Here is a 13,709-nt window from a genome sequence, read left to right as displayed (position 1 = left end):
TGAGTTGAAAAGTTGCTTTTTGGGCTTTATTGGGACCCTTGAGTCCCGCTGGTATCAGTTGATGTGTCTTTAATGTTTAGGCAGCTTGAGGAGGCTTAAATATCTCTGAGGTTCCTATAGCATCTTCAAAACTTCCTGTTTCTTTCCCTGTGTCTTTTGTTATTTCCATTCCTGAACTATAGATTTTCTCCTGTTTTCCTGAGAAAATACTCCTACTTTATGACCAATCACTGCCTTGCCTTATCATCTGCTCTTAGGTAAATTTACAGCAACACTAGAAATCAGAGAATAGATATGGTGATAAGATTCAGGAAGGAAGGAGAATTAATTCCCCTTTTCTTTGAGAGGTTATAATAATGTTAAGAAGTATTGTTTCAGTTCATCTCCCCTGTCAATGGGCTAATTCCCACCTCAGCATGGGATCCTAGCAGTGGGGCTGCATGGAGACAGGGAAACCTTTCATGAATTATCATCCATTTAATATGCCTCCAGAGAAGAGTTAATCCTCCAGTCTCTTTTGTGGGCATTCCAGTAAGTAGCTAGAATATTTATTAATTTAAGAGATTTAATTTTTGTTTTTTAAAATGTGCATGTGTAGTGATTTGAGAAAAAACAACCTTTCTTTACAGATAAGCAGGCATTATAAACGGCTGTTGCAGTACTTGATCAGAGGTGGGGATGGCTATTATCTTAGAGAACAATAATTATATAGAAATGCTGAAATGACTGTGGATGGACCACTCTTCCCGGTTTCCTCCAAATAACCTTCAGTTCTTTAATCAGAGCCTTGGTGGGTATTTTAAAATATAAATAGTAAAAACCAAAGATACCCATGGCCTTCACTCTATTGCTCCCCTTCTGGAAGATCTATTTATAATATGAATTCCCCATTCTCAGCCCTTAGGGATGAAAATTAGGTGTGATTTCGTATCTCGATAAGGCATGCACTTAAGCACAGTCGCTCTCTCACTGTTTAATGGTCTGATCTCCAAGGAGAAGGGGGGAGAGGAAACAAGGGGCATCATTGTGCAGTGTTCAATCCAGCCAATATTCTCTTAAGTATTGATCAGTGCAGCCTTATCTCAGCTACAAGGGGGGTGTCACATCCATGTACCACCAAGTGCCAGGCCGTATTTAAAAGCCTAGCACTAGCTCATTAAATACGAGCAGTCAGCAGACCAAGAAGTGACTGTAGCCCAAGGAAAGCCTTTGGTGGGGTTATTTGGTTCTGAGCTGATTTCATCGGCACAAAGATCTCCAAATGGCCTGAGATGCAGCTCTTAGAAAGTTACCTGGGGCACCCAGAGGTTACAGCTCCTCAGGGACAAACCGGCTTTGACAGAATCAGGAGCTGGACTCATCTTCCTAATCCAAACGTCACTTCTCTTTGCCCTGCCCCATCTCGTACCTTCCCCTTCTGGCATAGCAACAAACACAGTCGAGAACCATCCTCCTTAAAGCTTCCTGTAGGGGAAGCAGAGGACAGCAGGAGGAAAGATGAAGGTAAAAAGCTTCCCTGTGGGTGCCATTGCTGCTTTTGAAGCTAGAATTAGGGATCACATCCCTTTGGAGGAAGGAGCTGGACTAAACAGCCCCTTGGGTCCCTTCTGGTTCTAAATCAAGAGTCCTAATGATTGGTATTACTCTTATTTTGCTATCAGATTTTTCTCCCTTTCCTCCTTTTGAATTTTTTTCAATTAATAAACATTTTTCTTTTCTTCCCATTACCCTACCCAAAAAAAGAGGAAAAAAAACTTAGTAAATATGCAGAGTCATCAAAATAAATCCCTTCCTTGGCCGTATCTCATTCTGTGTACTGGGTACAGCTCCTCTCTGTTGGGAGCTAGATAGTTCTTCATCAGTCCTCCATACTTTCAATTGATCATTGCATCGACTGGACTCCTTCAGTCTTTTAAAGTTGTTGATTCTTACGATGTTGCTATCGCAAAAGCAAAGTCCGTACCAGTCTTCCCAATTTCTCAGAAACCATCCCCTTCATCATTTCTGATGGCCCCGCAGTATTCCATCGCGTTCAAACACCATGTGCTGCTATGTATAATTATCAATCACAGAATCCATATCTGCCATTATTCAGGCAAACATCTCAGGAGCAGCTCCAGTTTGCAGGGATCGCACTGATATCTTATTATATATGATTTAATTGTAACATGGAACCATTCAAATACTTAATTGATTCAGAAAATCTTGATTTGTAGGGTTTCATTGATGGGATTCAGTGTTAGACACTACGTTGAATATTGCCATCAACTTCTTTGATCTGAGTTGCACAAATCACTTGAATTCTGGATCTCACATTCCTATTTATAGACTTAGGACTAGGTAATCTTTAATCTTCCTGCTCTGAAAGTCTGTCACTCTATGACTATTCCACTGCATTTTCTAAAATTGTATGCTTGAAAATGTTGACATTAACTGTGCACCACAAGGGGCCCTAGGTTACAAGTATTATTCATAGAATCACAGAATTTCAATATTGGAAGGGTCTTAAATGCCATAAGCAATTTAGTGAAACATGGAAGATGGTACCTGTCAGATTTCTGAATAGGGGAAAAATTCATGACCAAAGAGATTAAGGTTCACAGGAAGTAAAAAAAGATAATATTGATTACATAAAATGTAAAAGCTATTATACAGACAAGACCAATGCAGCCAAAATTTTTAAAAACATATAACTGAGGGGAAATTTATATTAAGTTTCTCTGATAAAGGTCTCATTTCTAAAATATATAGGAGGCAGAGTGAAATTTACACGATTAAAAGCCGTTTCCCAATTGATAAATGGCCAAAGGATACGTTTTCTTATCAGTTTTCAAAGACTTAAAATCCAAGCTTCTATCAGCCATATGAAAAAAAATCTCTAAATCAGTAATAATTTTAAAAATGCAAATTAAAGCAACTCTGAGGTAGTATTTCACACTCATAAGCTTTGTGAAATTGATTTTTAAAAAAAGGAAAAAACATGCTAGAGGGGATGTTGGAAAATAGGTTCACTGTTGATAAAGCTGTGAACTAGTCCAATCATTCTAGAAAATAATTTGGAATTATGTTCAAAAAACCCCATGATTTAACTTTGTAAGCCTTTGACCCAGTGATACCACTAAAAGTACCCCCAAAGAGATCAAAGAAAGAGGGAAAGACCCCATCCTTGCAAAAGCATTTCTAGCAGTTCTTTTTGTAAAGAATTGGAAACTGAGGAGAATCAGAAACTGGCCATCAATTAGAATGGCTGAACAAATTGTGGTATTTGAATGTGATGGAAATACTATTCATATGAGAAATAAGAAATGGTACAGTTTCAGAAAGGCCTGGGAAGACTTGTATGAACTAGTGCAATGTGAACTGAGGAAACCAGGGGAATGATTTGTGCACTAATAGCTATATTGTGAAGATCATCGGCTTGTAAAGTAACTGATCAACATTCTGACCAATTCAATGCCAGAGAGGATTCTCCCTCGACCAGTGCAGATGGGCACCGATGTAACTCATAGAAAGTTACTTGGACACCAAGGAATTCACGAGGAAATGTGCTACTCACCTCCACACAGAACTAATGGCCCTTGGAGTACATATTGAAGTGCATCTTCTAGTTCTTTGCTTTGTCTTTATTTTTCCTTTTTTTCTTTTTTTCTTTCTTTTTTTTTTTTTGTCAGGGAGAAGGGATATGACTAATGCAGAAGTTCGTTTTGCATGTCTATGCATATTTATATCGAGTTATACTTTTCTTGTGTCAATGAGTGAGGGGGGAGAATCTAGGACTAAAAATAAAAGAAAATTGAATTTTTACAAAAAGAACTAGATAAAATTCTGGAACATCACAGTCAAACTGTTTTATACGACAGTAAAAACTTCACATACTTCAGAACAATAATAATGAAAAAAGGATAAAGACCCCTGCTTATGAGCAAGTTAATGTAGATGAAATCAAACTATGATACTTTTTCATTTCTCTGAGAGATGTCTTTAGTGACTTAATCCCCCCAGGATTTATTAAATACTCATTTTGTGTCGGGGGAGCCTCAGAAGTAAACCTCCTTTTCATTAGCCAAAAGCCCTCATGAGGGCAATGAACTAAAGATTCCCCTCAGTTGAGAATAAAAGTCTTCACACAAACATCTCTGATTATTCACTGAATATTGAAATTGCTCAGTTTATGAACATTAATCTGGACACATTCTTTTGGAATTCCCAATTAAATAAACACTGTTTTTTCAATCAGAGGAACAACTTTTGCTTTTATTTGGGTTTATGGTTTGATTTTATGAAGGTTGATTGTACTTATTAATAGGACAGTGCTTCTAAATAATTCAGAAATCTGAGTGTTCAAGTTAAAGTCTTTAATTTCATCCTCGGGGTCAGTCAGTCCCAGAGAGAAATTGGGCTTTCAGCAGCCATTTGTGGCCTATTCATCAACTTTAACTGTGACCTGCGACCACCTCGCTCTAGCACCTTGGGGCCTTCCTGTATCAGGTATTATGTATAAGGGGGTTTCAATCTAGCACAAATGAGACTTAGATTGGAACTGCTAAGGTCATTTTCATTCCTGATTTAAAACAACTTAAATCCATCTCCAGAGGCAAAAGAGGGTCATATTTAACTAATGCCAGCAGTCCTTCTCCAGCTGCCACGAGCCCAAGGGTGCACGTCCATCTTTGCTGGGGAGGACTGAGTTAGCCCCTGACACCACTTGTCATTCCAGAAGAGCCGGCCCATCCCATGGTCCTGCTCAGAGGGTCCCAGCGCCATATTGGGTTGGGGGAATGGAGGGGCAGTGGTGCCCCAGGAGGAGCTCGGGCCGGAGTCCGGGGCCCAGTTTAACCTCCTGTGCTTAAAGCCGAGGCCTTGGCCTCCAGAGCCTCGGCTTCTTGTGAAATGAGAGGGGTCAGTCAGGTGGCCTCTGGTGTGGCTCCAGGACCCTGGTAGAGATGTGTATGGGACCCCTCTGGAGCAAGTTCTAGGACTGGGGGAGGAGGGCAGAGGGAGGGGGCAAAAGTAAAGTATAGGTATAGTAAGTTAAACTTGTCAAAGTCAATCAGTCCGCGTACGGTGGGGGTTTGCCGAGGTGGTCTCTTGTGTTTTTATCGCAAACTGAGAGTCTGCTAGTAGAAACCTTCATGTACCCAGCCTACAGGAAGGCCCTGCATAAAACCCATCCGTTTCCATCACTCACGGTTGTTTGTTTTTTAATGCTTACTTATATCCTAACAGTCTCCTCACCCAAATGGCCTCCTTCTCCATGTGTTTGTCTTCAGAGCGCATCACTTACACGGTTGCAGGTTACCTGTGGGAAAAAGCGGGTCATCCCCAGGGTCTGTGGGGTCAGAAAAACCTCGCTTCCCACTGATGCTGGGCCCCGGCGTGGCTCACTCTGGCCAACCTGAGACCAATGACCTTCCCAGGATTGTCCCTGAGCCCTTAAGGATCTGCTCTAATGGCTTTTCCCCGTTCCCTTTCTTCTCGGCCTCTCTATGGCCTCTCCGCTTTGTCTGCCACCTTCTCCTTGGTGCTCTCTTGTTCTCCCCCTCCTGCTCTACCTGCTTCCTTCTCCACCTTTCCTGGTCTCCCATCTAGGCCCCCTTACCCTAGGGGCCCTCCTCTTTGACTTGGTGATCCCATCAGCCCCCCCAGGCTCAATTCTCATCCTAAGAGAGTAGTTCCTCAGACCTGTCTATCCAGCCCTCACCTCTCTCTGGACCTCTCATCCCTAATGGTCCATGTGACATCTGTGTCCTGTGGAGGTTTTGGAAGCGTCCAAAAGAAAGTGCCATGAACCCCACTTACAGTGTGTTTGCTACTGGATGGGAGCCCCTTCAGACCAAGGACCAGACTTTGGCCTCTCTTTGTATCCAAGACGCTAAATTGTGCCGTGTGTGTGTGTGTGTGTGTGTGTGTGTGTGTGTGTGTGTGTGTGTGTAGTAGGTGATCAATAAATCTTTGCCCACTTGACTTATCATAGGCCCTTACAAGTGTTTTGTAGAAGTTAAATAAAATATTGTAGATGACTCGACCTTGTTGATATGTGAGAACATTTTTAATATATTAATACAGAAGAGAGAACCAACTCAATTTACACTTAAGAAAAAAACATATTTACTAGTGAAACATCTTTTAGTAGTCTCAGAAAAGGCTTTATAAAGTTAAAAAAAATTATATTTAGAGTTAGAGAAAAATTGGATTCAGTGATCTGAGTTCAAATTCTGGCTCTGGGTCTGCTTTCTGGACTCCAGTTTGATGGAATAAAAGGTTTGGCTCAATTATTTTGCAGGGGTCCTCAAATTATGGCAGGCGGGCCAGATGCGGCAGCTGAGGACATTTGTCCCCCTCACCCAAGGCTATGAAGTTTCTTTATTTAAAGATCCACAGGGGACAGTGAACTGGCCCCCTATTTAAAAAGTTTGAGGACCCCTGAAAGGTTTTGTGGGGAGGGAACAGGTAGGACTGAGTTCAGATCCAGCCCCAGGTACCAGCTGTGGGCCTTTAGGCCCAGCCTGAGTCTAGCCTCCTCTCTAAACTGGGAACAATGATGTCATCTACTTCCTGGGGCTGTGAGGAAGTCTGGTGAGATGCTGTAACCTGCAGGCTGTCACTGGGGCCCCTCCTGCTTCTGCCTTAGGAGAAAGCGCCCATCCCTGAGCCCAGGTGACCGGGAGGCAGGTGACCGGGAGGCAGCTGACGTTGGCCCCGACTCAGGTGTTCAGTCACGTCCCGCTTACGGGAACCTCCTGCTCCCTGGGGAGGAGCAAAGGAGCGGGCGGCCCGAGTCGGGGAGCACTCTGCCCCTGCACTCCCAGTGTCCACCTCGGCCTTTCTGGGAACAGGGGAGAACCTCCTCTCCCCCAGACTCCGGGCCTGTGTCCAGAGAGCAGGGAAGAGGCAGGCCGTTGTTGCTGGGGCACACTGCGGCCCTCTCCCTCCCTCCCTCCGTCTGTGCAAGAGGATTGGGAATAGTTGGGAAAGGGGCTTTTTCTGACAAGCACTGCGAGGGCAAGCAAGTGCGGAGGAACAGAAGTTACCAATAAAACAACTGCATGAAGAGCCAGTTATTTAGACAATGGGGGGAAGGATGGAATTTAATAGTTCAGAAGTCTCTTTGAAGTTAATTTTCTCTCACAATAATGAGATGCTGCATATAAATAACTTTGCCTACCATGAAACAGATTTCCCCACACTCTCATTTTCTCTCTCTCTGTGTCTCTGTCTCTGCCTTTCTCTGTCTCTCTCTCCTTCTTCCCTTCCTCACTATGTTACTCGATCTCTGTCATCTCCCTATTTAATAAATTCCCATGCTTCCCTGTTAGGTCCCGTGTGAAGAGAATGTCGGGAAGAGCTCAGTTCAAATGCTGCAAACGCTCATTGGCTGTGGGACTCTGGACAGGTCATTTCCCCTGTTTGCCTCCATTTCCTCATCTATAAAAGCTAAATATCAATAGCCGCTCCCTCCAGGAGTCACGTGACTCCCGCAGGTACCCAAAGCGGTTTGCAGTCGGAGTGTTCTCTGCACGTCTGTTGCCCGGCTGGAAGCGGTGCAGAAATGTGAGCGATCGCTATTGTTTCTCAAGAAGCAAACCTTAGTTCTGAGGGCTTTGGACGCTGTTCCCTTTCTAGGAGCTAAAGAGCTTGAAGGAGGAAAAACTCCATCGTAGATATTTTCCTCAGTCTGCAAGCCTAGAATTTGCCCCAAGATTATTTTCCTGGCAGAAAGCGGGCACCTGCTGGCCACAGGCCCCGGGGCAGGAGATGGAGGCTCCTTAGTATTGAGCACCGGGGGCTGCTGGCTGCTGGCGTTGATCTCCCGTGGCCTGGATTTAAAATCTCCAGGTCGGGCAGTCTGGGGAAGGTAATCCACTTATATAACCTCTGGTATTTTAAAAGTATTCCCGGGGAGATTTTTGGCAGTCCATTTGGGATCGTTGCTTAGCAGAGTCTGGGATTAGGATCCAGCAGCATCTTCTCCGCAGGGCTGCCCCATCTGGATCATTCTTCACAGAAATCTGTTCTAATTGAATGCTTTGTATTTGAGAATTCCCATTGATTGGGATTTTGTGTGCACAGCATTTCTGGGCAGGCTCGAGGGACTGAGTTAAAAGCCCCTTTACTGTATTATTAAGTGTACACATTAGGTCTTAGTCTGCCATGCTGTTTTAATTAGAATTGCCACAAATGAGTTCAGTCCTCCTCGGTCTGATCTTTGTTTCAGAACTTGGTGGAAGATCTCATTTCTCTCCAAGTTTGGTCGCCTCGGCCTGGAATCCCACTCGCCTTTCCCGCGGCCGCCCCACATCATCCGGCTCTGTGGCTGCTGCGCCACGATCTTTGTATGTTGTCGATCCCACGGTTAGACGTGGCACGAGAGTCAGGGAGGTGGAGGGAATAAAGACCTGCCCCAGAGCCAGAGCCGTGGGCCTTCAGACAGGCTGTGGGATCCCGCTCCCACGAGCCGTCTGACCTTCCAAACCATTCTCAAAGTCTCAGAAGGTGCTTTCCTGAAGGGAATCCCTCAACGGTGAAATCACAGGTCTCGAAAAACAAATTTTTTTCATTGAAAGTCTCTGGTCTCCTGGGTCCAATACAAATACAGAAACCCTAAGTTTCTGGCCCTAATAAGCCTCTTCATTCTGAGCACTCCAGAAGGATCCGTGAGCTTCAAAGCCCCCTATTCCCCGTGGGGACAGCCTGTCCCGGTTCAAGCAGAGAAGCTGGTAGAACAGGAGGTGGATGTCCCTGTCGCCTTGGGATCTACATAACCAAGTTGCCCTGAGCTCCTACTCTGGGCAGGACTATATGGGGTAGGGGGTGATAACACCCCGTGTAAACTGACTCGCGCTCCCCTTCCAGCCAGGTTCTGAACTTCCATCTTAGACGCGGGGACCCACCAAGAGTGATCTCAAGAAGTCTGGGTCCGGGGCCAGTGGGGGCCCCGAAGCTACCCACCCAGGAGCAGGGCCCAGGTGGGCGACGGAGCCAGTCTGAGCCCCTGGGCTGATTGTCCCCACCTCAGAGTGGACGTTGGGGGTCCACACTGGCTGAGATCAAGAGATTATATTTTTATATATATATATATGTATATGTATATATATATGTATTTGTACTAGGGAAGCAAACAGGATTAAGTGACTTGCCCAGGGTCCCACAGCCAGGAAGCTTTAAGTCTCTGAGACTAGATCTGAACTCAGGTCCTCCTTATTTCAGGGCTGGTGCTCTGCGCCACCCAGCTCCCCTTCAGGATTCTTTAAAGTACAGTCTGGGGACTACGATTGCGCTGTCCAGACCCTCAGAGGGTGTAAACAGAGGAGAAGGAAGAGCAGGTGGGTGAGCTGGTGTACCTGAGAAATTCGACAGCTGTCCCGGAGCTGGTGCCTTCGGGTCGCCTCCCACCCTGGCCAGCTCTGCCCGTGTAGAATGAAGGGACTTGGTTGCTCTCCTTCCCTAAAATTGCCATTCTGAAAACTGATTTTGTCAGATGCTGCTTTGGCCGTCCGGGGAGCGGTCCTGCAGGCAGCGCCGGCGGCTTTCATTCATGAGGAAGATGGGCAGGTTAGCGCTGGGGGAGACGGGGTCTGCACCGCCCGTTCTTCCGGGCCCGCGTCTCCCCAGAGCCCTCTGCCACCTCCACCTTTCCGAGCACCGGCCCAGCCTTTAATGAAACTTTGCTCTTACCTAAGCTCTTACCATCCTCCCTTACTTTCAGTCATAAAAACAGTCTATCAGTGTCCCCCTCGTCCCTGCCAAGATCCCCCAAGATTGGTGGGCGGCCGTTTTTCAGTTACTCTGAGGAAAAACCAAGGAAAAGTGAAATCCTCTTGCCCAACTGGCTAAGAACATGGGAAATACTGGTTTGGCCCCTGGGCACTGATAGTCCCCATTTGGCAGTTTTTTGCCTTTTCTTCATCCTGACAAACTTAGGCATTGTTTGGGGCTTTGTCTTGCAGATGGAAAAGCAAACGGTTTGTTAGAAAATCTTATAAGTAAGTGAGACGTTTTGCCAGGTACACGAGCTACAGACCACTTTCTTGTTAATATTTTCTATCAGATTTGGGGATTGCGTGCTTACGAAATATATGCCCGGAAGGAAGCTACGCGTTGTGTCCCTGCACACAACGTTGGCTCCTCAGATACAGAAGGTGTCCCCGGTTAGCTCGCTCTGCCCGCGCCTGACCCAAGAAGGCCAGAAAAACTGGGCTGACTCGGAGGTCCCAGGAGGATTTCCCTTTGGGCAGATGGGCGAACGTTGGCCAAGAACATAAACGGCCGCTGGGCCTTGCTTAGATAGACTCAAGCCGGCCGGGGTCTGGCCCCAAGGGCTCTTTTATACCTCGGTGGGGCTCTGTTTGCCGTCAGGTGTCCGAGTGCAGGGGCCTTTCTGGGTCTGCGATATCGTGGGAGGGACCCCCACCTGCAGCCCGACCTTCAGTCTTGTCTCAGGATCCTCCTCTCTGCCCCGGGAGGTGTCTGAGCCTGAGGGGGCGGGAGGGGGGGCAGAATCCCTGGTCTTTTGGCTTGTTGGGGGGGCATCACCTCCTGGGCTCCCCCATCTGTTATGCCTCTTCTTCCAGAAGAAAATCCTTAATAATCCAGCTCAAATCAGCCCCTTGTGAGGGGCAAGCGCCTTGTCAGGTCCGAGGACCCTGAGACGGGCAGGAGGCCCTCCCTACTGGAGGCCCCGGGCAGAGAGGTAGAGCCCACGCCATTGCCAGAGCAGAGACTCGGGGCCGGGGGCTCAGGGCCGGGCTTCTGTGCCAGTGCAGCGAGGGGAGGGAAGAGGGGAGGGACCCCATGTGTCAGTGCTCAAGGGGGGAGGGGATGCCTGCCCCATCACATGCGTGTCTTCATTTTTCTGTACGCATATAACGCATGTTCCCTGATGTAGCTACACGTGTGTGTGGGTTCCTTTCCCACCGTACGTATAAACACACAGAATGGGGGTGATGTTTTAACCAAAGTCTCGCCAGCACCTGGGGGATCTCGCCATAGGCTGGACGAGGTCACTGACATTCTGTGCAGGGATTCTTGGGGGCCCAGATGAGGCCTCTGAAGCCCCTCCCAACTCCCCCAAAGTTGTCCGGTTCTGATGTAGAACTTGTAGAGCCTTCGTGTGCTTTGGTTCTTGGGAGTCACTTGGAACCCAAAGCCCGGTTCCGTCCATCTTAGTGTTTGCTGGCCATCTGGGGCACTGGGCTGTAATTGCAGGCCTCGGAAGATATTGTCCGAGGGAGCTGGCCCGGGTCCTCGAGACCCCCCCAGCCGGGAGCTAAAGCCGCAGAAAGCCCCCAGTTTCCTTTGGGGGAGGCACCTGATTCCAATCTTTCCGTGCCCTGTCCGTCGGGATCCAGGCCGAGGAGGCGGTGGGGCGGGTGTGCCTCGTGTGGCCTGGGGTGGGGAGGCTTCTCAGCCTTGGTGAAGTCATCCCAGGGCCAGAGCCCAACATGGAAGGGTGCGTTCTAGCGGGCGGGCCGCGCCCCCGGTGTGTGTGTCAGTGCCCGGAAGCGCGCTGCCGGGCAGAGGCCGAGAGGAGCTTGGCTTTCGGGAAGCCCCAGTCAGAGCCGAGGGGTGCTGGTCCCCGCTGGAGTTGCCAGAAATACCCGGACAGTCTCCCTACAGAGTGCTCATCGGGCCTTGATCCCCCTCCCCACCCCAGCCTGCCGCTTAGCCGGGCACTCCTGGCTCAGTACCATCGCAGAGTGTGTGGGATCTGGGTCCGAAGGCCAGCTCCGCCACTGGCTGACAGACTGAGCCGGGCCGGGGCCCGGCCCCCACCTCCCAAGCCTCTGTTTCCCCATTTGGACATGAAGGGGGGAGGAGAGGCTTCCCAACATTCCTTCCGGCTTTCCCTCCTTGATGTTCTAATCCCACCCCAGCCCTTTGGACCACGAGGTGTCCTAATGATGTTCGGGGATGTGGCGTTCTGAAACAATGGCGCTTAGATACTTTGCTGACTGGGCTTTTCGAGGCCTTTGGGAGAGTTCAGGGCTAATTCCCCGATTCCCACTCTCTTGATTTTTCTAATTCCCCCAACTTCCGACCCTCCACCACCCATCTCCTGGCTCGTCCCTACTTTCCCCCAGTTTCCTCATTAAAATAGCCACTAAAAAAGGAGGGAATTTGGTCCTGGGAGCTCCCCAAGCGCCAAGTAGGTCGGCCTTTTCTGGAACGCCCCGGCCGCCTTTCGTTTCCTTTGTCATTTCCACCCCATCGGGCTCTGCAGAAGCGACCCCGGCTGTCCCGGGCCCAGCTCTGGTTAAGGGGGGCTCCATTCCCTGACTCGGCTTCCCTGTAAAGGGGAACGGCCCTAACGATGTCACGTGTCTGCTTTCCTTGCAGCTGACCCCCTGGTGGGAAGCATCGCCACCCAGTACATGACCAACAGAGCAGAACACGACAGAATGGCCAGGCAGTGGACCAAGAGATACGCGACATAGGAGCCCCCGCGGCTTCTGGACGGACCTCTCCGCAAGCACATTCACCAAGTGCATCAATAAGCCCTCCCTCCTTTGTGGTCTTATTTTTATGACATTTTGAACCATTTTGTGACAAGATTTTGCCCTTTCTTTCTTTTTATTATTTTTATTTTATTTCCCCCCTTTTTTCCTCAGTTCTATTAACTTGAAAGTTGTTTCCCCTCCAAGTAAACGGGAATGTTTTGGTTTTGGTTTGTTTTTTGTTGGTTTGTTTTATTTCAGTGCAAAGAATGTTGGATCAGTAATAGTATAGAGCTTTGTCACAAAGCTTTGTATTCATGTGTGGTTTTTTTTTTCCTTTTATGTGGTCTTTGGGAAAACAAAACAAATTCAGAATTATATCTCGTTTCTACTTCAATGTAGTGTTTAGGGTTAATTTTTTTTGTACTGAAGTCTTTAATGGCGGGTGCATGCTACTGGGAACAAGTTTTGTATAAAGGCTTAAATTCAAGAATCACTGTGCATTACTGAGACTCTGTTTATCACTAGCCTTCTGTCTCCCGCACAAAAGGCTATTGGGTTGAACAAAATAATATGTATTTTGATTTACTTAAAGTGCTTGTAAATTTCTTAGGGACCTGCCACTTTTGACTGTGGAACAGTTGATGTACACTTGTATTATGAGCGCACTCAATAAAACACTGTGGCGGATTCACGCACTTGGTGTAAGGCGGCAGTTTTGCTTTCTGTCCATCCGCCGAAGCCCCCAGTCGGGGATGGGGTCGTGAGCCCCAGAGTTCCCTCGGCCTCTTCCAGATGGGCCAGGATTCCTTTCGCGTGAGCGTCCTCGGGCCGGCCCATCTTTTACACACTGCAATCCAAAGACCTGACTCCCCAGTACACCCCCCGCTGAAAAACGAGCTCTCCCCTCGGTCCCTGAAGTTACAATGGCCGCCGCTTGTTCTGGAGGAAAAAATGAGCTCACTCCCTCAGTCACCGCGGGCTTCCTCAGCAGCCAGGGTGTTTCTGTCCGGCTTTGACCTTCAGGCTAATTTTAGGCAGACTGCTGGGGAGGAGAGCTCAGCCCTACCAAGGAAACATGTGGCTGTTGGCGTTGGGAAAGCATGGAGCAAAAGGCTGCTCCCTTCATGCTCTTTGTGTGGCTGGGCATGTTGGGAAGTCCCAGTTTCCTGAAGTAAAGGAGTGCAGGTTCTGGGTGAAAAGTCGCAACTTTTCTGACCCTTGGTTTCCCCATCCCTAAAATAGGGACAAATAATATTTGTGTTTCCTGCCTAC

General features: G+C 47.8%; 1 protein-coding gene across 2 annotated transcripts in view; it reads left to right on the top strand.

The window, feature by feature from the left end:
* The window catches only part of LOC127564656 (ubiquitin-conjugating enzyme E2 E2), a 331,735-nt gene extending 318,603 nt beyond the window's left edge, over positions 1 to 13,132 (top strand). For both annotated transcript variants that reach the window (XM_052001374.1, XM_052001375.1), the window contains exon 6: positions 12,337 to 13,132. In XM_052001374.1, the coding sequence (XP_051857334.1) occupies positions 12,337 to 12,434 (98 nt within the window). In that variant the 3' untranslated portion in view covers positions 12,435 to 13,132. The remainder of the gene's footprint in view (positions 1 to 12,336) is intronic.
* Positions 13,133 to 13,709: the final 577 nt, after the last annotated feature.

Source organism: Antechinus flavipes, chromosome 5, assembly GCF_016432865.1.
Source record: "Antechinus flavipes isolate AdamAnt ecotype Samford, QLD, Australia chromosome 5, AdamAnt_v2, whole genome shotgun sequence".
NCBI lineage: Eukaryota > Metazoa > Chordata > Mammalia > Dasyuromorphia > Dasyuridae > Antechinus > Antechinus flavipes.
This window is presented reverse-complemented; position numbering and strand designations above follow the sequence as displayed.